The 24009-nt window shown below is 34.0% G+C and overlaps 1 protein-coding gene across 2 annotated transcripts in view; it reads right to left on the reverse strand.

Annotated features, from left to right (window-relative positions):
• SYCP2 (synaptonemal complex protein 2) overlaps positions 1-24009 on the reverse strand; it is a 104649-nt gene that overhangs the window by 56938 nt on the left and 23702 nt on the right. The window contains exons 2-14 of one of the 2 annotated variants that reach the window (XM_023589314.3): positions 22195-22255; positions 21155-21298; positions 19761-19889; positions 18867-18971; positions 18557-18581; positions 15681-15766; positions 14941-15026; positions 14679-14713; positions 13832-13974; positions 13698-13750; positions 11999-12044; positions 11387-11482; positions 7087-7147 (exon numbers count right to left, since the gene is read on the reverse strand). In XM_023589314.3, coding sequence (XP_023445082.1) covers positions 7087-7147; positions 11387-11482; positions 11999-12044; positions 13698-13750; positions 13832-13974; positions 14679-14713; positions 14941-15026; positions 15681-15766; positions 18557-18581; positions 18867-18971; positions 19761-19889; positions 21155-21298; positions 22195-22218 — 1033 coding nt within the window. In that variant the 5' untranslated portion in view covers positions 22219-22255. Of the gene's footprint in view, positions 1-7086; positions 7148-11386; positions 11483-11998; positions 12045-13697; positions 13751-13831; positions 13975-14678; positions 14714-14940; positions 15027-15680; positions 15767-18556; positions 18582-18866; positions 19457-19760; positions 19890-21154; positions 21299-22194; positions 22256-24009 lie in introns of those variants that run through there. The other variant, XM_058287274.2, reaches the window with a different exon arrangement.

A 24009-nucleotide genomic window follows, 5' to 3' on the forward strand; every position in this document is an offset into this window, starting at 1 on the left:
GGTTCAAACTCAGGGCCTCCTGATCCATGTGGTGAGCTGGCCCACGAGTGGTGCTGCCGCGTGCAGGGAGTGCTGTGCCACACAGGGGTGTCCCCCGCGTAGGGGAGCCCCATGCACAAGGGGTGCACCCCACATTGAGCTGCCCAGTGTGAGAAAAGCACAGTCTGCCCAGGAGTGTCACCACACACACAGAGAGCTGATGCAGCAAGATGATGCAACCGAAAAGAGACACAGATTCCCAGTGCTGCCGAGAATAGAAGTGGGCACAGATGCAGAAGAACACACAACAACGGGGGAAGGTGAGAGAAATAAAACAAATCTTAAAAAAAAAAAAAACCATGGGATACAATGAAGGCAGTCTTGAGAGGGAAGTTTATGGTCCTAAATGCCTATATTAAAGAAGAAGAGCTAAACTCTAAGATTTAACTGAATGACTAGAGAAACTAGAAAAAGAACAGCAAACCAATCCCAAAGCAAGCAGAAGGAAAGAAATAATAAAGATTAGAGCAGAAATAAATGAAATTGAGAACAAAAAATCAGTAGTGAAAATCAACAAAACCATAAGCTGGTTCTCTGAGAAGATCAATAAAATTGAAAAACCCTCACTAGGCTAACAAAGAAAAAAGAGAATTTACAAATAAATACAACCAGAAATGAAAGGGGGGGAGTTACAAGTGACCCCACAGAAATAAAAAGAATCCTAAAAGGATATTATGAGAGACTGTATGCCAACAAACTAGACAACCTAAACATAATGGACAAATTCCTAGAAATGCGCAACCAACCCACAATGACACTACAAGAAATACAAGAACTTAACAAACCAATTACACTTAGGGAGATTGAATCTGTCATCAAAAATCTCCCAGCGCAGTCCAGGACCAGGTGGCTTCACAGGTGAATTCTACCAAGCATTTCTAAAAGAATTTAACCAATCCTGTTTAAGCTCTTCCAAAAAATTGAAGAGGAGGGAAAATTACCCAATATATTTTATTAAGTCAACATCACTCTAATACCAAAGCCATATAAAGATACTACAAGAAAAGAAAATTAGAGACCTATCTCTCTAATGAACACAGATGCAAAAACTCTCAACAAAACACTTGCAAATTGAATCCAACAGCGTATCAAAAGACTTATACATCACAATCAAGTGGGATTTATTCCTGGTATGCAAGGCTGATTCAACATAAGAAAATCAATCAACGTAATATACCACATTAACAAACAGAAAGGGAAAAAAAAACACTTGATCATCTCAATCGATGCAGAAAAGGTTTTTGACAAAATCCAGCATCCTTTTTTGATGAAAACACTTCAAAAGATAGGAAAAGAAGGAAAATTCTTCAATATGATAACAGGCATATATGAAAAACCCAGAGTCAACATTATGCTCAATGGGAAAAGGTCAAAAGCTTTCCCTCTAAGATTGAGAATAAGACAAGGATGCCTACTGTCATCATTGCTATTCAATATTGTACTAGAAGTTCTAGCTAGGGCAATCAGACAAGAAAAATTAAAGGCATCCAAATACGAAAAGAGGAAGTAAAACTTTATTTGTAGATGGCATGATCCTATACTTAAAAATCCTGAAGTAACACAAAAAAGCTACTTGAGCTAATAAATGAGTTCAGCAAAGTGGCAGGATACAAGATCAACACACAAAAATCAGTAATATTTTTGCCTACTAGTACTGAACAATCTGGAGGAAATTGGGCATAATTCCATTTTCAATAGCAACAAAAAGTCTCAAATACCTAGGAATTAATTTTTTGCTGTTGTTTTATTGTTTTTTAATATATTTTTAAATTTAGTTTTAAAAGATACATAGATCACACAAAACGTTTCATAAAAAATACAGGAGGCTCCCATATGCCCCACTCCCCACACTTTCCACATTTCCCACATCAACAACTTCTTTCATTAGTGTGGCACATTCACTGCATTTGATGAATACATTTTGGAGCACTGCTACACAACATGGACTATAGTTTAGTTTAGTTTACACACTCTCCCAGTCCATTCAGTGGGTTATGGCAGGATATATAATGCCCTGCATCTGTCCCTGCAACATCATTCAGGACAACCCCAAGTCCTGAAAATTCCCCCATGTCACACCCCCTTTTCCCTCTCCCTGACTTCAGCAACTCCTGTGGACACTGTCTCCACATCAATGATATAATTTCTTCCATTGCCAGAGTAACAATAATTCTATAGTAGAATACCAGTAAGTGCACACTAATCCATATTTTATTGCTCCATCCTAGGGAATCTGGGATGGTGATGCCCATTCCACCTCTCAACTGAGAGGGGGCTTCGATCCCACACAGCTAGTGGATGGGACTCTCATGCCTGTAGCTGTAGACTCTCTCGGTTTCTTGGTGTAGTGGCTGTCCATCCACACCTCTCTGTTAGCTGACATGGGTGAGTCCAACGAACTGGAGAATAGGTGCTGCAACACCGCTGAGGCTCAGGGCCCACATGGAAGCCGAGAGATTCAGGTCTCCTGGGTACACATCAACCCCAGCATGAACCACAGTGTTCAATAAAAAGGACAGAAGAGGCATGTGTAGAGAAGTAACGTATGAATCCAACTCCATCACACTCAGGAGCACAAATTCCAAAGTAGAGCCCACTGGCAAGACACCAAACTCTGGAGCCATCTGCCATGACTGTAGGACCTGGGTGTTTCTGTTGCCCTCAGGAGTACCACTACCTGGGGTTGTATCTACTTTGGTTCTCTCTGAGATCCTGCAAAGATGTGCATAAGCACAACCCTCTGATGACCTTGTGACTCATTTTGAAGTCTCTAAGCCATATAAACTCATTTGCCTTTACCATTTCCCCCTTTTATTCAAGGTCCTTTTCTCGTTGCATTGCCAACCAGTGCTTGGTAGTAATCCCTCGGCACCAGGGAGGCTCATACCTGGGAGTCATGTCCCATGCTGGAGGGAAGGTAATGCATTTATATGCTGAGTTTGGCTTAAAGAGTGGCCACATTTGAGCAACATGGAGGTTCTTAGGAGGTAAGTCTTAGGCATCCTGCAACACTAGGCCAAGTTGAAATTTCAAGCACAACAGGCTCATAGGCATAGTCATCAGTATCAAGGGATTATCGCTGGACCATCCTTCACTAGTCAATGTCCTTGCACTTGGGGGATTGTTGCTGTTCCATCGGGGAATGTGGCAGAGCTCTCCAGCATGGGAACTCAGCACTCCCTCAGTTGTTGTGTGAATCTCTACCCACTGTGTCAATACCCAACAAACATCTGAATATATCTATATACCCTATATACATGCCCAGGTGAACTGTCTGCCATGCATCCACCATCAATGACACCCCACACCAATGCTCCTCCCCTACCATAGTTGAACCCCTGTCATCCAAAACCTCTTCTAAAATGAAGCCTAATATATTGCCAAATTCAATTAATAGGAAAATGAAATAGTAGTGATAAGTTTAAACACTAGAAATAAAATACATAATAATTTAGAAAAACTAAATTAAAAAATGGGGGTATTAAAAAAATGAAAAATAAAAAATTTTTTTTTGATGTTCTGCCTTTCATTACTGTTATTGGTGTTGTCCTATATGCACAGTGGCAAAGCAGTCTCTTCCATTTCTTCCTAGGAATAATTTAATTGAAGAAGTACAGGACTATATGCAGAAACTACAAAACAATGCTTAAAGAAATTTTAAAAGACCTAAACAAATGGGAAGACATTCCAAGCTCATGGATTGGAAGAATAAATATCATGAAGATGTCAACCTTACCAAAACTGATTTATAGATTGAATGCAATACCAATCGAAATCCCAACAGCTTACTTTACAGAATTAGAAAAGACAATTATCAAATTCATTTGGAAGGGAAAGTGCACCTGAATAGCCAAAAGCATTCTAAAAAAGAAGAGCAACATGGGAGGAATTTGACTGCCTGACCTTGCAACATATTACAAAGCTATAGTGGTCAAAACAGCATGGCAAACATACACATCAATATGTGGAATAGAATAGAGAACCCCAAAATAAACCCTTACCTATATAGTCAACTGGTTTTTGACAAACCTACCAAGTTAAAAAACAGTCTCTTCAACAAATGGTGTTGGGACAACTGGATACCTATAACCAAAAGAATCAAAGAGGACCCCTATATCTCAGTCCTTATACAAGAATCAACTCAAAATGGATCAAAGACCTAAATATAAAAGCCAGAACCATAAAACTCCTAGAAGAAAATGTAGGGAAACATCTTCAAGACCTTGTAGTAGATGGTGGTTTCGTGGACCTTACACCTAAAGCGCGTGCAACAAAAGAAAAAATAGATAAATGGGACCTCCTCAAAATTAAACCTTTTTGCACCTCACAGGAGTTTGTCAAAAGGGCAAAAAGGCAGCCAACTCAATGGGAGAAAATATTTGGAAATCACATATCTGATAAGGGTTTAATATCCAGGATATATAAAGAGATTTTACAATTCAACAATAAAAAGACAAACAACCTAATTTTAAAATGGGCAAAAGATTTGAAAAGACATTTGTTTAAAGAAGAAATACAAATGGCAAAAAAAAACCACATGAAGAAATGCTCAACATCACTAATGATTAGGGAAGTGTAAATCAAAACTACAATGAGATATCATTTCATACCTTTCAGAATGGCCACTATTAAAAAGATAGAGAACTACAAATGTTGGAGAGGATGTGGAGAGACAGGAATACTTATTTACTGTTGGGAATGAAGAAGGGTACAGCCACTGTGGAGGAGTGTTTGGCAGTTCCTGAAGAAGATGAAAATAGACTTTGCACGTGACCCTTATACCACTCCTGGGTATATATCCAGAAGAATTGAGAACAGTGACACGAACAGACATCGGCATGCCGATGTTCATACCGACATTATTCACAATTGCCAAAAGGTGGAAACAACCCAGGTGTCTTTCAACAGATGAATGGATAAACAAACTGTGGTCTATTCACACAGTGTGATATGTACCTGTAAGAAGAAATGAAGTCATAAAGCATATGACAACATGGATGAACCTGGAGGACATTATGTTGAGCGAAGCAAGCCAGGCACAAAAGGACAAATACTGTATGAATGCATTATTATGACCCAAATATACTGTGTAACATATTGTATGATTCTAAATAAATAATTAATTAATTAAGAAAGATCAATTCTGCAAAAGTTATTCTAGAAAACTAAAGACTATGAAATACTTGTCAACTCATTCTATGAGGCTAACATTCCTGATTCCTAAACAAAGACATTACTAGGAAAGAAAACTACAGACCAATACCCATCTAGAACTTAGAACACAATATTCTTAAAATTTTTTGCACATCAATTCCAATGGTATAGAAAAAGGATATCACAACCAAGTAGGGCTTATACCAAGAATGCATGATTGATTTAACATTCAAAATGAATGTATTTCACAACATTAATGGAATAAACAAGAAAAAACACATATCATATCAATAAATGCAGGAAAATAATTTGCCAAAACCCAACATCTACTCATGATTGAACCCTCAGCAAATAAGGAAGAGAAGGGAACTTTCTCAATTTGATAGAGGACATATATGAAAAGCTTATTAGTTAGCCATCAGACTCATGGTGAAAAACATGATTGCTTTCCCTCTAACATCAGAAACTAGATAAAGATGTCTGCTCTCAATACCTCTATTCAACAATTCCAGCTAGTACAATAAGGAAAGGAGATAAGATTGATCATTTGAAGTGGTGACAATGATGTGAAACCAGTGGAACTCTTATATCTTGGAAGTGAGAATGTAAAATAGTAAACCCACTTTAGATAATATTTTGGTAGTTTCTTAAAAAGGTAAATATATACCTACAATTTGACACAGCCATTGCACTCCTAATTATTTACCCAAGATAAACAAAAGCATTTATCAACATTGCAACTTAAAAATGAATGTTCACAGCAGCTTTTTGTAACAGCTAAAATCTGGGAATATTCCAAATGTTCCATCAATAGGTGATTGGATAAACAAACTGAAGTATATCCACGCAATGGAATTCCACTTAACAATAAAAAGGAATAAATCAGTGAAGTGTGCTATATGGCTGAATATAAGAAATATATATATGCTAGAAGAAGTAGCCTGACAAAAATGGCTACATACTGTATGATTCCATTTATATAAAATTCTAGAAAATTTAAACTTATCCAAAGTAAATAAAACATATCAGTGATTGACTAGGGACAAAGTAGATAGAGAGATGGATTTAAAGTATTTAAAGGAGCAAAATGAACTTATATTAACTTGATTATTGTGATTATACACAAAAACAGAATATCTTTGTAACTTGGGAATAGGCACACATTTCTTAGGTTACAGAAAGCAATAATTATAAAAGAGAAAAATTGATTTATTGGACTTCATCAAATTTTAAAACTTCTGTTCATCAAAAATGTAATTTATAAAATGGACAGACAAGAATGGGAAAAAACACTAACAGAACATAGGATTGGTATGCAGGATTTGTAAAGTACCCCTAAATAATAAAAAGTGCAATAAAAATGGGCAAAATATTTGAACAGACACTTCACAAAAGAAGATATCTGAATAGTCTATAAGCACATTAAAAAATGTTTAACAGGGAAATACAAATAAAAATAATAATTAGATACCATCAAAATAACTAAAATAGGTCTTGATATCTGAATATATAGTGATAACAACCTGCCAAGCTGTATAATTTTGCACAGCAATGTTAGGCAATTCCAGCTGTAGGAGTGGAGAAACATGTTTCAATTAAATCAAACAAAAGGATGGAAGGGCAAGAGCCCTGAACATATTGACAAGAAAGTGGTCAAATAGCTTAATCATGGGTTCTAAACTATTTACAAAGAAAGAAGTAAGTAGGAGGGAGCTGGGAGATTAGAGGGAAATTGTAGGATCATGGAACTTGATTATCAAATCATCAAATTTATGAATGTGAACATATGAAAATGTTAATTTTTATTTTATTAGTCTATTTTGTTTTGCCAGCTAGCAAGCAACTTTAACTGCAAGTGATAAGGAAAAAAATTACAGAAAACAAGTTTAGTACCTTCAATGCTGTATATCTGTACTTTTTCCTCAGGCACAGTGACTGCTTCCCACTGATGATCCTTAAATTTAAAAATAGATTTCTACCATAAATAATTTATTCCTGATTAAAATTTCTTTAAACACTAATTTTTAAGTTAAACTACTAAAGGTTATTTTTATTAAATGTCACTAAGTAATCAGTTGATATAACATACTTCTTGTCAAAATCATCAATTAACTACAAAATATATATGCATATCACATTTAATCTATTTGTTCACTTTTAGAAAGGATAGATGATATAGATTAACTTTAGAATTTCCTATGCTTGACCAAAAAAGAATGACTTAATATTTATTAAAGGATTCTCTTTTTAAATGGGAACAACACTGTCATTTCTTCCTTTAAAATGTTTCGTGAAATTTACACTCATTTCTCAATTCTCACTCTACTACGTACCTATTCCAGGTCCTGTAACTGGAATACTTTTTGATTGTACTGAGATTCAAACATTAAGTGCACATGAATAGTAATCTAAAATGTTTGCCCCTTCTAAGTATTTTCACTGAAAATCTGTATAAATGAATAAAATCATACCAAATTCACAAAAGATGTCATAGAAAAATTAGATATATTACATAAAAGTTGGGACTCCTAAAACTTTCCAGTAATCTTGTGAGGAAAATAGATCCAATTTTTCTCTTTTTAAGGAAAATTCTATTTGTAGAAGTTTTCCAAAATCCTCAATCTCTTCATTAATTCCCTCTTCTTTTTTATCTTAATTGAAACCAGTTATTGAGAATTATTCCCTGAAGGCATCACTACCTTTTTAGCCCTTTCCAGTTAAGAAGATACTACTTATCTCCTACCTCAAAATCTCCAGGTCGGAGGACAGGATAATGGTCTTGTCTCTCCCCAAAGCTTTCAGCAGCTCATATATCTCTACCTGTGTGTAAAAAACTTGCTCCTTTGAGGTACATGCCATTTGGCATACTCTACACCTACTGGTTGACACCATCTACCAATTTCAAAGTGACTTTTTCTAATATATTGAGAACGACAGTAACTGATTCACTGTCTTCCTTCAAAAAATTGTATTATGGGAACTTCTGAACTTTTTAAAAGTAGAAATCATAGTACAATGAACCCCGAATGTGCTCTTACCTTACTTCAACAGTTATCAGTACATTGTACCAATCCTGTTTCATCTGTATCTTCTCCTCCCTCTTTCTCTTAGCCTAATATTTTTCCTTCAGTATCACCCGCTCTACTGCCCCTCATCACCAATTTTAAAGTGCTATTATACTTAAAGTAAAACATCTAAAAAAGACCCTCCCTTGAATCCACCTGTCTTTCTAGCTACCCTGTGCTCTCTCCCTTAACTTGATGTCTTTACTTCCTCAACAAATATTTCAACTTTCCAGGAATGTCTAAATATGTCTATATCACTATGTTTCAATTAAATCAAACAAAAGGATGTGAAATTATTCTTCCACGAGTCACCAGTTTTTATGTTATTTAACCCTCTAAGAGTATTTGACTGTGCTATTTTCTTTTATAAAAACCCCGTTCCCTTGTTTCCCATAACACTATACCTTTTTGTCCAAATCTTCAAGTATCCTTTTAACTAGAGCATCTTCTACCTATCCTGTAGAAAATGGTGTTTTTCAGAGTTCTGTAATCTGTGCACTCAGATCAATATACCCACCTACCTATCAGACACCTTCAGCTAAACATCCAAAAAGCATCTCCAAATCAATCAAAGCTTAACTCATAATCTTTCCCATACAAAACTTATTCTCCTTTAAATAGTATCCCTACCCATCTAGTTAACCAATTTTTATGAATCCTTCCTCTTTTTACTACAAACAAATCACCATCCTCTCAATTCTATCTCCTCTCAAAGTATTTTTGGAATCCATCCATTTCCATCCATTCCCACTGCCACGTGCCATGATTTCTCACTTGGATTATTGCAAAAACCTCATAACTGCCTCTGGTCTTGTCTTTTCTCAATCCATTCTCCCCACCATATCCAGAAGGGTCTTTACACAAATGTGATGACTATATTCCTAGTGCCTAGCATAATATCTGGCACAAAGTAAGTTCTAACTATTCATTGAATTGATTGCTACCCCCTTCATTGACTCCACACTGGCCTTATTTCTTACAAATCCTCTTTGCACTCTTACATACTAGCAATGCTATATATATTATCAGTATTCTTTGAATATTTCATCTAGTCAATCTTGCAACAAATATGAGCATTTGAATAATAATAAACAAAAAAAGACAGGTTTCTGATTTCATGAATCTTACATTCTATGGGTGAAAACAGTCAACAAACAACAAATAAAATTATTCTAAGTAGCAACAACTACTACAAAAGAAATAAGAAGGACAATGTGATAGAATGTGGGAAGCTACTTCAGATTAAGTGACCAGAGACCATTTCTATAAGGAGATGGCATTTGTGCTGAAACCAAAATGGGAGGGAATTAAGAGGTAAAGACCTGGAGGAGGTGTTGTAAGTAGAAGAACCAGAAAGCAGAAAGACCTGAAATGGGCAGGAGCAGCGTTAGAGTAATAGAGAAAAAACGAATGTGGCTGGAACATAATGAGCAAAGAAAACGGTATGAGCTGTCAGAGAAATAGGGTCAAATCATAAGAACCTTGTATGCCTTGTTAAAGAGACAAAAGAAAAATTTTAAGCAGTCACTGTCTGGAGAAAGGCTTTTAGGAAGAATAAAAAGGAAAGCAAGGGGACCATACTACTGCTATATAAATCCAAAGGAAAGATGATTCCAAATATATTTTTGGGAAGAACAGTTTCCCAGAATTTAAAATGGTGTTTGGAACACAGCAGACATTTAAAACTTAGAAACTCTCTTCCCCCACAATGAAAATTAAGCTCCTGAAAGGAAAACCCAGTTAAAAATACTTCTACAAACCTTATGAGACTAAAAAGCATTAGTTATTGCTAAAAATAGTTTATTGCTATTGAAAACTGTCAATGACCCAAGGAGCAGAGCTAGTCAATGGAACTAGATTTTAATCAAGCATTCTAAAATGGTATTCTAAAATAAAAAGGAATAAAGGCCTGTGGAAATTGTAAGACACATTTAGTTAATATTCAACTATAAAGAGCTTACCTAAAGTAATATTCTACAAGAGATAGGCTAAAAAGACTAAGGCCTCACACTATAATATAAGCAGCTACAGTCAGGTTAGTAAATGCTGATCAATTCTTACTCAGATTTTGGCAAAGTAGCTATGCAGTTTAATCTAGAAGTATGCCAATATATCAAATATGAGGTGGTAGCTATCAGGAAACAATGGCCCAAAGATTTTTCTCAGGTTAAAAAAGAGATCAGTAGAAAATATGCCACCTGGCTGGAAGGTTTAAGCACAGCTATGATACGTAGCATAGAAAGAAAATAACTAAAATCCACCTGTAAATATTACCATAAGAATAAATCCTTCGCTATTTTTGAACAGACTTTATGAATGGGTAAGTGCTCTAGTAATTATCTGTTAACATTATTTCGGAGTACCTCTGTGTATGAATAACTATTGCCTTTTCTAGATTTGATTGACTTTCTTCACATAAATATAAAATTTCATATGCCATTAACATGTAATTTATTTCTGATAATCTTATGTTAAAAAAGATCATAATTAAAATTTAGGATTAGTTTTTCTGCCACAATAAAACATGAGGAATAATTTCTATTTCTCATTGGCTTGGTAAGTTACCATTCTGATGAAAATTGCTTGAACTAACATTAAAATCTATTAAAAGAATAGCTAGAGGTTAATAATTGAGAAAATGTGGCATTGGTGTGGAAAAAGTGGCCATGGTGGCTGCTGGGGGCAGGGAATGGGAGGAAGAGATGAGATGTGGAGGCATTTTCAGGACTTGGAGTTGTCCTGGGTGGTGCTGCAGGGACAACTGCCGGACATTCTATGTCCTCCCATGGCCCACTGGATGGAACGTGGGAGAGTGTGGGCTATGGTGTGGACCATAGGCCATGGGGTGCAGCGATGCCCAGAGATGTACTCACCAGATGCAATGGATATGTCATGATGATGGGGGTGAGTGTTATTGTGGGGGGAATGGTGGAGTGGGGGTGGTGGGGGCGAATGGGAACCTCATATTTTTTGAATGTAATATTTTTTAAAAAAATGAATAAATTGAGTAGAATTTGAAAAAAAAAAAGAATAGCTAGAGAAAATATATTAAAAAATCCACATTATTAAATTAAAATTTTTTTATATCTGCATACATATATAAACAATATGGAGGAAATAAAGCTTACATCATTATCTCCAGCAATGTAGAACGACAGAGACTGGCTACCAAGATTAAAATCGATCCAAAATTCCTCAAGCTTTTCATCTGATGGTATTTGTAGCTAATAAAATAAAGCATATAGAACTGATATTTACTATGCTTTTACAAATGATAACAGAAAATTATGATCACGTTATATTTGTGAATTTTTTTTTTAATGTACCACTGGAAAGTGAGAAATGGAAAGGACAGACAAGTTTTTAACATTTAGGGTCAATTTACAAACAATCAAAAGAAAAGAAATTACGCAACAATTAGCTAGCTCCAAGAAATCACAAATATTCAAAGTGCTAACAAAGGCTGAAAATACTAGTTCAAATATATTCATGAATATACATAATGGGCTTGAGTAAGGAAATATAAGAACACTTGGAAAAGTACAGCCTTTATATTTAGGATATGTCATTGGATAAAATGTGTCTTAATGTCTCACTGTCAGATACAGAATAGTAGACCAGCTGTATTTGTAATCTAATTATGACTATGTTTAATGTTCTTGTTAATCTGTAACCTATAAATCACTTGACCCTTGCATAAAAATTCATCCAAATAAAAAAGTATTAAGTTTAAAACCTACCTCATATTTATCAAGAAATGCTGATAAACAAGGAAATGTAAAGACTCTGAAATAAAAAGCAGTTTGGATTAATGAAAAAAATTAATAAACCTTCACAGCATAATCTTATCTAGTCATAGAAGTCATGCCTAATGAAAGATGTTGTTAATGGGGAAAAGTGTGGGAAGGGGAGGAGCTGGGGTATATGGGAATCCCCTATATTTTCAATGTAACATTTATGTAGTCTAAATCTTCTTTAAAAATAAGGGAATCAGACAGCAGTCATAATTTAAATAAAATCATATCTCCCTCTTTATTACTTTTAAAAATGATATTTTAATGGAAATTGTTTCTGTAGAGAAAAGCATATTACTTTGATATTATACAATCTATCATTTGGCTAATGTAATTTTACTAAATTTTTTTTGTGTGCTATGAACTATGATCAGAGATTCCCAATTTAGCTTGTGCTGATAGAACAGAAGCTCCGAAAAGACAGGAAAAGAGAAGAAAAAATGAATAATACTGCTAATAAAAATGGCTGAATTTATTGAATTCAGGTCAGACACTATATTGAGCACATAGCTTATAATTATCTCTTTTAATCTTCACAACAAACATATGAGATAAATACAAATAGTATTACTATTCTTATTTACAAACTGAAGAAAATGAGGGAAGTAAGGTTAAGTAACTTGTCCAGTGTTAGAAAAGAAAGTAAACAACCTATGATTTAAAATCAGGCAATGTTACTCCTTGCACTTAAACCCTCACTGTGTCCTTTTTTTCTTTAGTAAGTAAAGTAAATGTGAACCCAAATCATCCAATGTATTGTAGGCATCTATAAAGTGCCCCGCACTGCATTACAAATACTGTTTTTCTGTCATTATCAAAAGTGATAAAAATTTACATTATGTATTCCTCCATGCCCATGCCTAAGGTTAAACCACCTCAGAAACTCCTTACAGTATAAAGAGTTAATCATAAAAGAAAATGTGTGTTATATATTTTCATTACAATATGTGCATGAAGGAGGCAGCTTAAGTAATATTTATGTCTAGACTTTTATTAATTCTCAAACAGTAAAGAATATAGGAAATGCAATGCTGAAATGTAGTAAACCAATTTTGAACATTCAAAGCTTAATATTAAATTAAAATGCATTGTTTCCTCTGAAAAGTACAAAGCAAAACACAGCTGGTATTTCAGCCTACTATTTAGTAGAAATTTACTAAATATTATGGTAAGATATTGTTTTGGGAAGCGGATGTGACTTGACTGAAAGAGCATCTGCCCACCATATAGAAGGTCCAGGGATTGATCCCCAGGGCCTCCTGGCCCGTTTGGTGAGCTGGCCCACACACAGTGCTGCTGCGTGCAAGAAGTGCCCTGCCATTCGGGGGCGCCCCCGCATAGGGGTGCCCCACGCACAAGGAGTGTGCCCTGCAAGGAGAGCCGCCCTGGAGTGGCACCGCACACATGGACAGCTGACGCAGCAAGATGACGCAACAAAAAAGAGAGGCAGTTTCCCAGTGCTGCTGGATAATGCGAGTGGATGCAGAAGAACACACAGTGAATGGACACAAGAGGAGAGAGGAGAGAAATAAACGAAATCTTAAAAAAAAAAAGATATTGTTTTAAATATTAATGCAAATTTTACACTAACAAAATAGGACAAATAAAGGTAAACTTTATTAGTAAATGATTGTGCATGGCTTACCTTCTCTTATCTCCAAGCATACCATTTACAAGGTTGAGAAATATCCTGCAATCCTAATTTTTAAAAAAAGAGTTTTTTAAAAGTAAAGAAATAAAAAAATCTTTCTTCCTCTAATTTGTTTTTATATTACTTACTGTTTCAAATTCAGAGTCTTTAATTCCTTTAAATGCACTAGCAATAAAATCCATTGAAAACCACTGACATGCCAGTTCTTGTCTTTGTTTTTCTGTGGTCATTCTACATAAAGCTTCTATGATGCCTACTTGTAAGTCATAATCTATAAAAAAAATTATTGGTCAATACATAATTTGAAATTAAGAAAATTAAGAGTTTATAAAAGGTCACATACTTGATAAGGTATTATCAAGATACCTTAAAGATAAACTTACCTCCAAGCAAGAGAGAGAAGAAAAATATTTAATTTACTAATCTTCTGCTATTTTCTTCATATGGATTAGAAATGTCAAATCATTACATGAAAAAACATAGTCCAAATTACAAAAAAGTTTACTAGTAGAAGTGAAATTTTAAAAAGAGAATATTTAAAAGAAACTTAAAAATTCAAAGACTCTCCCACTCTAATACTACTGGAGTTGTAAATTGTAAAATAACATAAAACAGCCTGTAAATCACAGAGTCTTTCTTTTCCTTTTATGAATCACTTTAAACCAGCTGGTTTAGTCTATACATAAATCACTGCATCACATTTTCTCATAGGAAACTTAGGAAAGAGACTGAACTCTTTTATTAAACATGCTGTTTACTAACAAGTCTCTCAATCCCAAAAATATTAGACTTCCTAATTTCATAAAATATCATTTGAGTTTACTATTCATAAACCTTCCAATAGGCAAAAATGATACTTCTGTAACTTCTATTTTCATTCTATATTATTTTAGTTGCAGAGATACAGTCTATAATTCTCTCACATAATCACATAACATTACAATGCAATATAACATTCTGAAAAGATATACTTACCTCCAGCATCTAAAATTCTTTCCCCCAAACTGCTCCTGTGAATTAAAATAACAGATTATATACTGGATTAGTATAATTAAACAAAAAGCCCTTATGTTTGGGGAAAAAATTGACTGAAATTTACAATTGGCTAGTGTTTTCTATTAGAAGCCTACAATAGTCTACCAATTTCAATTGTTAATGTAAAATAATGGTTGCCTTAAAAAATATTTCATAAATTTTTTACTAGAACCACTACTAAAAGCAATAGTACAATTATTACATGAGAATTAACATTTCTTGTTTAGACAGGATTTTCCTGGCATCTTGAGGCATTTTGTCAAGCATAGCATTCATTTTTTTTAGAGTCTAGAAAAGAAAAAAAAAAGATAACCCATTAACTTCATATATTCAGTGAGACATATTAAATATTTAAGAAAATATACTAGTCACACAGCAGCTTAGATGTTACACATCAGCTTAGCTTTTTCTTAATCATAGCATTTTATAAAGGGGCTGGGGTAAAGTGAAGGAAAAAATATAAATTATAGTGACTACACAAAGAAATATAAAACATGGGATTATCAAAAGTAGAATATAGTATGAGTCCTGTACTTAAAGTATATATACTCTTTGCAATGTGACATATGCTTATTACTATAAGAACTAAAGAAGCCAAAGAATGCTATCTTATTAAATTTTGTTCTTATGCTATGGTTATATATGTGTGTATATATATATATACACATTTACAAAGATTATATTTAGCATTTAAATACTTAATTTCTAATATCTTGATATATTTTCATATGAGCTATACATAAACCCATATTATGAATTTTCAATAAGTATTTAGGAAATATGTCACCTTCAAAGGCAATGGATTACTAAAACAATAGAAACATAATATAAGATAATACAGTGCCAAAAGAAAATAATTACTCAATGAGATGAATTGCTATTAAATTATCTTTACTTTCTCATTTTTTTGGTTTAAAAAAAAAATCAAACAAATGACTTTACCTCCTGCTGAATACAAATATTCACTCTTGAGTCAATAACCAGGGCACAGATTCGAGGTGTGAAACTTTCCACTACTTGCCTTTTACCTGAATAAAAGTGTTAAATTACTGATAATTATGCATTTTAAATCCTTGTAAATGGCAATCTTCTCTTATACGAATTAATTTACAGACTGTACTAGTGCAGTTCAGAAGAAGGCCCATTTGCCTGGGCACCAGGAAGCCTGAATTTAAACCTGGTTCTGCTACTAACTAGCTATGTGTCCTTGAAAAAACCAGCACTCAGTAGATATGACAGATCTTTTTTTTTTTTTTTTTTTTTTTTTTTAAGATTTATTTTTACTTATTTAATTCCCCTCCCCTCCCCCGGTTGTCTGTTTTCTGTGTCTTTTTGCTGCGTCTTGTTTCTTTGTCCGCTTCTGTTGTCGTCAGCGGCACGGGAAGTGTGGGCGGCGCCATTCCTGGGCAGGCTGCTCCCTCCTTCGCGCTGGGCGGCTCTCCTTACGGGTGCACTCCTTGCGCGTGGGGCTCCCCTACGCGGGGGACACCCCTGTGTAGCAGGGCACTCCTTGCGCGCATCAGCACTGCGCATGGGCCAGCTCCACACGGGTCAAGGAGGCCCGGGGCTTGAACCGCGGACCTCCCATGTGGTAGACGGACGCCCTAACCACTGGGCCAAAGTCCGTTTCCCTGATATGACAGATCTTAATGCTGAAAGAGTATAGTGCCAGAATTTAGCTTCTAATTTCAGGCACAAAAGAAAATATTATTATTCTAGGTGAAGTAAACATAGTTCAAAAGTGCAAAGATCTATTTTGAGGCATAGATCTATTTTGAGGCATTTAAGAAAACTGGCCTAACTAACTGAGAGTCATACCTCAAAAATTCCTATACCCATCAACAGTCCTTGACCTCATGCAGCTCTAAACAACATAAGCTATATCTAAAGGTTAAATCCATTCTCCCAAGAGAAGACTTTATCAACACTAAAGATATTTAGAGGCATTTGCTACATGCTATTTTGTAAGGCAAACTTAAAAATTAAGTTTAAATAAGGGCAATACTGCAAGAGCAAATGTACAACTTTTCAAAGCACTAGATTGAAGGGGGGGGGGTTGTGCGCAGAACACTGAGGTAAAAAGATATAAGGATTTGCTTTTTCACAAAAAATATCAAATGGATTACTTTACAATCCCTAGAGCTTTAGGACTATTTCCTTCCCTAAAAATTTAAGAATTTAGTCTGGACAGTTATATTAATTGCAAATATATTGATGAAAACACAGCATTAGCTACTATTCAAATTAAGTATCAACTGATCTTTTAAAAGTTTTTGGTTTTGAAGGCAGCAAAGAGCTGTTCCTTTTTTAATGAACAATTCACCAACCTCAAAGAAAAAAAATAATCATTTTCTCCAATCCTAAGTAATTCTTTCTTAACTAACCAAGAGATAAAAGAACTTGGATGTGATTGCTTGGTGCAAAACACTACCTAGCCAAAGTAAAAGGATGAGTTGTAACGTGCTCTGCATTCTCTGTTTAACTATTACACATTTTATTACATTAGATCAAAGGTCAGCAAGCCATGGCTCATGGGACAAATCTGACCCAATAACTGTTTTTGTATGGCTGTATTATTATTAATAAGTACTCAGGGGAAAGTATTTGATTTTAATATGTTTTACTGGACCAGAGTATCAAGATGTACTTTATTTGCTCTTATGAACTCAGTCATTGTCAGTGCTGTGAATTTCTGTCAGATATAAAAGCTGAGTATTCCAACTTGCACTACCAAGTAGGCTGATGGCTTGGCAGTGGCAGTTTTGTTTCTATTTTTTTCAACTGAGGGCCAAGATTGAAATTTTTCTGTACAGGAAGGACACCCTTCTACAACTATAATAACACTGAATGGCTTTGGAAATTAGAGTTTGCTACAAGGTAGATAATGTTTCTTAATGAATTCAAACTAAAATTACAAGGCAACATATTGCTTACATGAGAAACTTGTACTGTAGTAAAATCATTTCAAGGACAAGCAAGGTTATTTGATTGCCAAGTAACACAAACTCTCTGTATATACTTTCCTAGCTGACAAAAGTCAAAACAAGAGGCAACATCTCCATTCCCACACAAATTTGCAGGGCATGTATTTTCCAAACTCAAACTACAAGTCTAGCTGTGTTTTCAGTCCTCAATGAAAGTGAAAAGGAAATTTTCATATTTCAAAATCCATTTAACTGGGCAAATGAGGAACATCCAACTAACCCTTCAAGTGAAAGTGACTAATGTGCTGTGTAGTAACATTCTAAGAGGCATTAAAGAAACAATCTAATAATTCTATAAATGCCTCCCAAGTGATGAATATGCTGAATTAAAGTCACATGATATTGATATTAGTACTTGGCAATATCTGTATGAAATCACATTTCCAAAAGTGAGATACATAAAATCTCATTACAGATAAGCATTAATAAATGAACATTAGCTATTGATTTTGATCATAGGAACTCTAACTTTGAACCCCAGTTAAGCAAAATGTTATCATCCGCTAAAACGAATGCTATGCTTCTCATTAGTAGACCTGTATTACAAAAATTTATATTCTACTACTACTATTATATTTTGAATTGTTAATAAAACATTTTTGGAAATTTTTGTTATGTAAGAATCTATATAATGAGCTCAGCTTTTTTTCTCTTGGCCCATAAAGCCTAAAATATTTAATATCAAAGCCTAAAATATTTAATATCAAGTCCTTTACTGAAAAGTCTGCCAGTCCCTGAATTAGATAATCAAATCCTAATATTAGAACAATACTATGTGAACTGCAAATAATGCTAAAATCATTTTTCTAATGGAAATAAAATGTTTAATTGTACCTTCATCATTGACATCATGTATAACCTGTAAAAAAAAGTAACATTTAATTTAAAATTTACTATCTCTTATTATAAGCCATTATAAATTGTATTTTATGTTTACATTTTAACTCACTACATAATTTTTAATTTTTATTAATTAACCATTTAATTATATCAATAAGGATGTTTCATACAATCTGAAAAATTAATCCAATCAAGTCACTAACAAATCTATTAGTGACTTTCATGCTCAAGACATAAAAAATAAAAACTATTTCTTAAGCAAACACAGGCTTTATAACATCACTTAATCAGGGTGCTTTTTTACCATCAAAACATCAAAGAAGTCTTCTATCATATTTATAACAGCTTCATTTCTTGAATATCCTCTATTTAGAATAATCTCCTTGGATTTCTCAAACCAGGCAACCATGTGAAGAAAGGAATGCAAATATCAGTTACTTTTAATTCCTTTTAATCATTTTAAGAATGCACCTATCTTAAGAATTTACCTATCTTTGAACAAACAGGAAACCTATGAATAAAAAGACATCAAAAAAATTCCAACACTCTGTCAGAATAAATCTCTGCTTTTAAATAACTTCCTTGTTTCTGTTCTTTAGTAACTCACTATATTTTTCCATTGATTGGATGGGAGTAGATGAAATTAATCTTAATTCCAGGTAGAATAATTATTCCCTCTTCAATTCTTAGTTTGAGAGCATTTATTATGATAGTTGAAATAAAATTATCTTTACAATTTAGAGTCTTTTGGTAGCTTTATTGTTTGAAAAGTCTGAGTATTATTTTACCTTAATTAACTAATCCAAATATTTGAGTTCCAGGTGGTTGGAATCAGCAGTGAATAAAAAAGACAAAAAAAAAGAAAGCCTGACACTCTACTGTGGAAGAAAGACAATAAATATAAAAAAGCAAAGTAAATAATGTCAAAAGCAATTAAGAGTTAAGAAGAAAATAAAGGCATTAGGGATTCTTGTAAAATTAAAACAACATGATTATCAAGAGCATAATATAGAATTTCCTTGTGATCTTTATCTTTGCAAAATATACCATAGATTATAAAAATATTTATTTTAATCTTAAAGTTTTATATAAATTTCCAAAAATTTTTTCAAAAATTTTAACCATTTCTCATTTTGTCACAAAACATACATTCTATTATATTTTTCTCACATGAATGTGTTACATATTCTATACTTATCTTTTGGACTAGTCCTTGCTGTATCATAGTTATAAGTCCACCTTGCCCCAATATACTGATATTTTTGCCACATCTTCCAACAGAAACCAAAATGGTTGAAACATTTTGTATATCCTTTTTTTTTAGTTCCTGAAACAAAAACTATACATTTAAACTGCAAACATAAAATAGTATAGAATAGAATAACAGCACTTAGTATTGAGTCAGCCATTGTACTTGTTTTGTACACATATTTCTGACCCCCACAAGTCCTGAAAGGTACCCATTATCATCATCCTCATATTGCAAATGAAAAGAAAATGGTTCAAAAAAGCAACATGCCCAAAGCCACCAAGCCAATGAATGACAAATGCAGGAAAAAAAAGATCTGTGTAGCTTAAAGACTAAAGATTATGATATAAAGAATTACCTTTTATTCTCCACTCTAAAAGTTTCTGTGTAATTAAAAAGGAAGCTAGAAACTTTTACTCAACATTTTTAGACTTATAACAAATATCAGGGACTAGGGGAGACTGTTAATAACCACTTTCTCACATAAAAAACTGCCTTAGATATGAAAAGTTAAAGATTTTGGGTGATTTTTCTGCTTTGGTTTTTTTGTTTGTAAGCACCACGCAGTCACTACATAACATCATGAATATGTTGAGGGAAGCAGACTTGGCCCAATGGATAGGGCGTCTGCCTACCACATGGGAGGTCTGCGGGTCAAACCCTGGGCCTCCTTGACCCGTGTGAAGCTGGCCCACGTGCAGTGCTGATGCGCGGAAGGAGTGCCATGCCACACAGGGGTGTCCCCCGCGTAGGGGAGCCCCACGCACAAGGAGTGCACCCAGTAAGGAGAGCCGCCCAGCGCGAAAGAAAGTGCAGCCTGCCCAAGAATGGCGCAGCACACACAGAGAGCTGACACAAGATGACACAACAAGAAAACACAGATTCCCGGTGCCGCTGATAAGGATAGAAGTGGTCATAGAAGAGCACACAGCGAATGGACACAGAGAGCAGAAAACTGGGGGGGAGGGGGAAGGGGAGAGAAATATATAAATAATAAACAAATTTTTAAAAAAAGAATATGTTGAAAGGGTTTTTTAAAAATTGATCAACTTGTTTAAACTTCAAACAGGTAAACTAATTTTTTCCCCATTTAGGTAATAGTTAACAATGGTAATCCTATGAAAATATACCATTTTGTATACTTTACTTGAGGAACTACAGTCCAGTATATTATTTGGGACTCCTCAAATTAAAAATAATAATAATAATAAGCAATCATTTATATAATTATAAGGAAGCCTACCCAAGCCTTTCTATTCATGTCTTCTAATGGAGTACTTCTTTCTAGAATTAGAGTGCTATCTAATAATTTTACCAACCATTCAGCAAAAATGAATATTTACCCTGCACATAAGGTTGTCCAACTTGCTGAAAAACTGTTTGCTGCAATTAATCTTCACATCTTCACAAATACCAATTTGTAAAAGTGCTTTTAAAGGTTTGAAATCATTTTTTCTTAAAGCATCATCAATACATTTTTCCAACTGCTAGAGAAATATAGTTAATAGCACATATATTGAATCAAAACCAAAATTCATCACATTGTACATTCTAGTAATCTGAGAATTGTTTTCAGGTAAAAACTCTCAGAAGATCACATGACTAGCAATTCATTAATTTTTAAAAAACTCATTATTTAAGTGAGAGATTAAATTTATTTAATAAGATTTCAAATAGGAAAATAAATGTTATCAATATTTTCAATTCATATTTTTTTTGTTAAAGTCATCATGATTTTGAACTCACCAAAAATTTGTTGATGAATGATGTATAACCAACTTTATGGCAACTTATGCTTAATACCATGGAGAAAAGCCCAGTATATCTGACTATCAACCTCTTCATGGGGTTTAAATGGTTAAAAAAAAAAAACAATGCATAAAGATAGAAATATCCCTTTAGAAGTTTACCAACCCATACAACCTTAAGCTCTACCCTATAACCTTTATAAAATCTGCCATTACCTGCTATTAAAGTGAAATTTTATGAAAAAGGAATTTTTATACTATAATTGGTGGTGATGAACTGCCTATATGTCAAAAATACATTGCATGAAAACTTATTAAATTCAAGTATCTTACAATTTTCAAAACTCGATATACAAATATGCAAGTGAATGGTCTACATGAATCAGTGCAATTTTCTTTACATGTAAAAAGTTTATATAAAGAAGAAGCATCTTTAATACTTTATAAATATTAATATATCTCTTTGAAAGCATGTATTCATTAAACGAAAAGACATTTGTATTTAAATTACTCTACCATAACAATGTGTAAGCTTTTTCACTGCTAAAAATATATCAATGAATACCTATAAACAAACAAAACATTTGTTTTAGGAATAAAAATAAAATACTTTCCCTAGATCTAAGACTACATACCTGGAGATCTGGTCTTATTGGCATTTCGATTTCATTTAAAACAGCAGAACAAGAAAAAAATCTATAAAAGAAAAATTTTGCGTATCTTACAATCCGTCCCATATGTTTGCAGATTAAAAAAAAAACAATTTTACAAACATAAATATTATATTGCTGCTTATACCGAAGGCAATGAATATTGTTTCTTCGAGTTACTCATTGGATATTTTCCATACTTCTTTATGAAATTTACTCATTTGAATCTTGTGAAATAAGTTTCTAGAGGAAACCTTGAAGTTCATTTATTCAAGCCCTCTTTTTTTCACAGATTATTTAAACTAAATGTCAAAAGTCCTGCCAAAAAGTCACAAAGGAATACAAAACTAGACCAGTTCTCCTCCCTCACCAATGTTCCTGCTATACTTGTTCCTACTTTGGGAATAAGAAAAAAATAATCTTGAATTCATGCCTAAATGAAATTCAGGCTAGTAATACAATACAGAAGAAGGAGAGATAATGCAAATATACCACCAAAGAAAAGGATCAATAAGAACATACAGATGGGTAATGCAAGGACTGAAGAATAATAACCTACACATATTTTCTCCCTTCAAAGGAGAATGGGAACGGGAAATAATAGTACTACATTAAGTCACCTATCAACTTAACTGTAAGAAAGAAATCTTCTTCTGGAAGAAAATAAGGTCCACCTGATTGTGGAGAAGAAAATAATTTACTCTCAATCTTGCAAGAAGGGGCGCACAACCAGAAAACGTGGCTGGTGCCCCGAACAAAGGAAAATGGCACAATTTATACCCATAAGCTTAGCACACAAGCCCTTCTTCTGTTTCTCCATAGATTGGATACTTCAGAGGCTACCGCCTGTCTGAGAAGTCTTAACTTTTCCATGCAAGTTTTTCAGTTTTTGATTAACCACTTCCCCCATCTCCTTCCAACCATTTTAGCTTTTAACTGCTCCTTTTGCCAAATAAGGAATGGACTGTAGTGCTGAACTGGTATTGAGTTAGCTCTTTCTTGTGCATCCTTTTTTACTGGCTATAGGACTGGGTTAAGCTGGTTTCCTTTGTTCTTGCTTAACCTGGGGGTGGGAGATTGAGGCAGTAGGCTGCCAGGTTACATTAATTAATTTTTTCTTCCTTTATGTGAAAAATAAACTAATTTCCATTTCTTACATTAACAATGGCATCTAACATTTCTAAAAGAACCTATTCTACAAAGAGCTTTGTAATAGAGATGCCAGGAAATCCAATAGAGAGAGACAATTACTTAATTAGTCCAAGAGGAATATCAGACTATGCATCTGTAAGACAGATGTCATTAGTCAGTCTAATTTCTTGCAGATTCGCCAAGAAAAAAATTTAAGTGCCAGTGGAGAACATACATATAATGCACATAAAAGAGTTAAGTAAAAACAAAAATCCCTTGCATTTCCAGATGTAATTTAAGATTAACTCTAATAAAAAAAAAATCTGATCCTTTGAGAAACATTTGCTCCACGTGCCTAATGAGTCAAGTCTAAAGATTTTTTTTTGCAGCATTGTTTTGAATGGCAAAAATGTGAAAGCATCTAGATGGGAATTAATAATGGGAAGGAGGGCAAGGGTGAATGAACAAAATGTGGTATATGATAATCAATTGTTTAAATAAAACAGTTAAATAAAGAGGACCAGAACTATAGATACCTGCAAACAATGTTGATAAAGGCATGTTGCCAAAAGATATATATAGTGCAATGCCATTTATGTAGACAAATAAACTTTGTAGTATTTATGGTTATATATACTTTACAGTTGTAACTATGGTTTGTACTATTTT

The sequence above is a fragment of the Dasypus novemcinctus genome, chromosome 24 (genome assembly GCF_030445035.2).
Source record: "Dasypus novemcinctus isolate mDasNov1 chromosome 24, mDasNov1.1.hap2, whole genome shotgun sequence".
NCBI classification, from domain to species: Eukaryota; Metazoa; Chordata; class Mammalia; order Cingulata; family Dasypodidae; genus Dasypus; species Dasypus novemcinctus.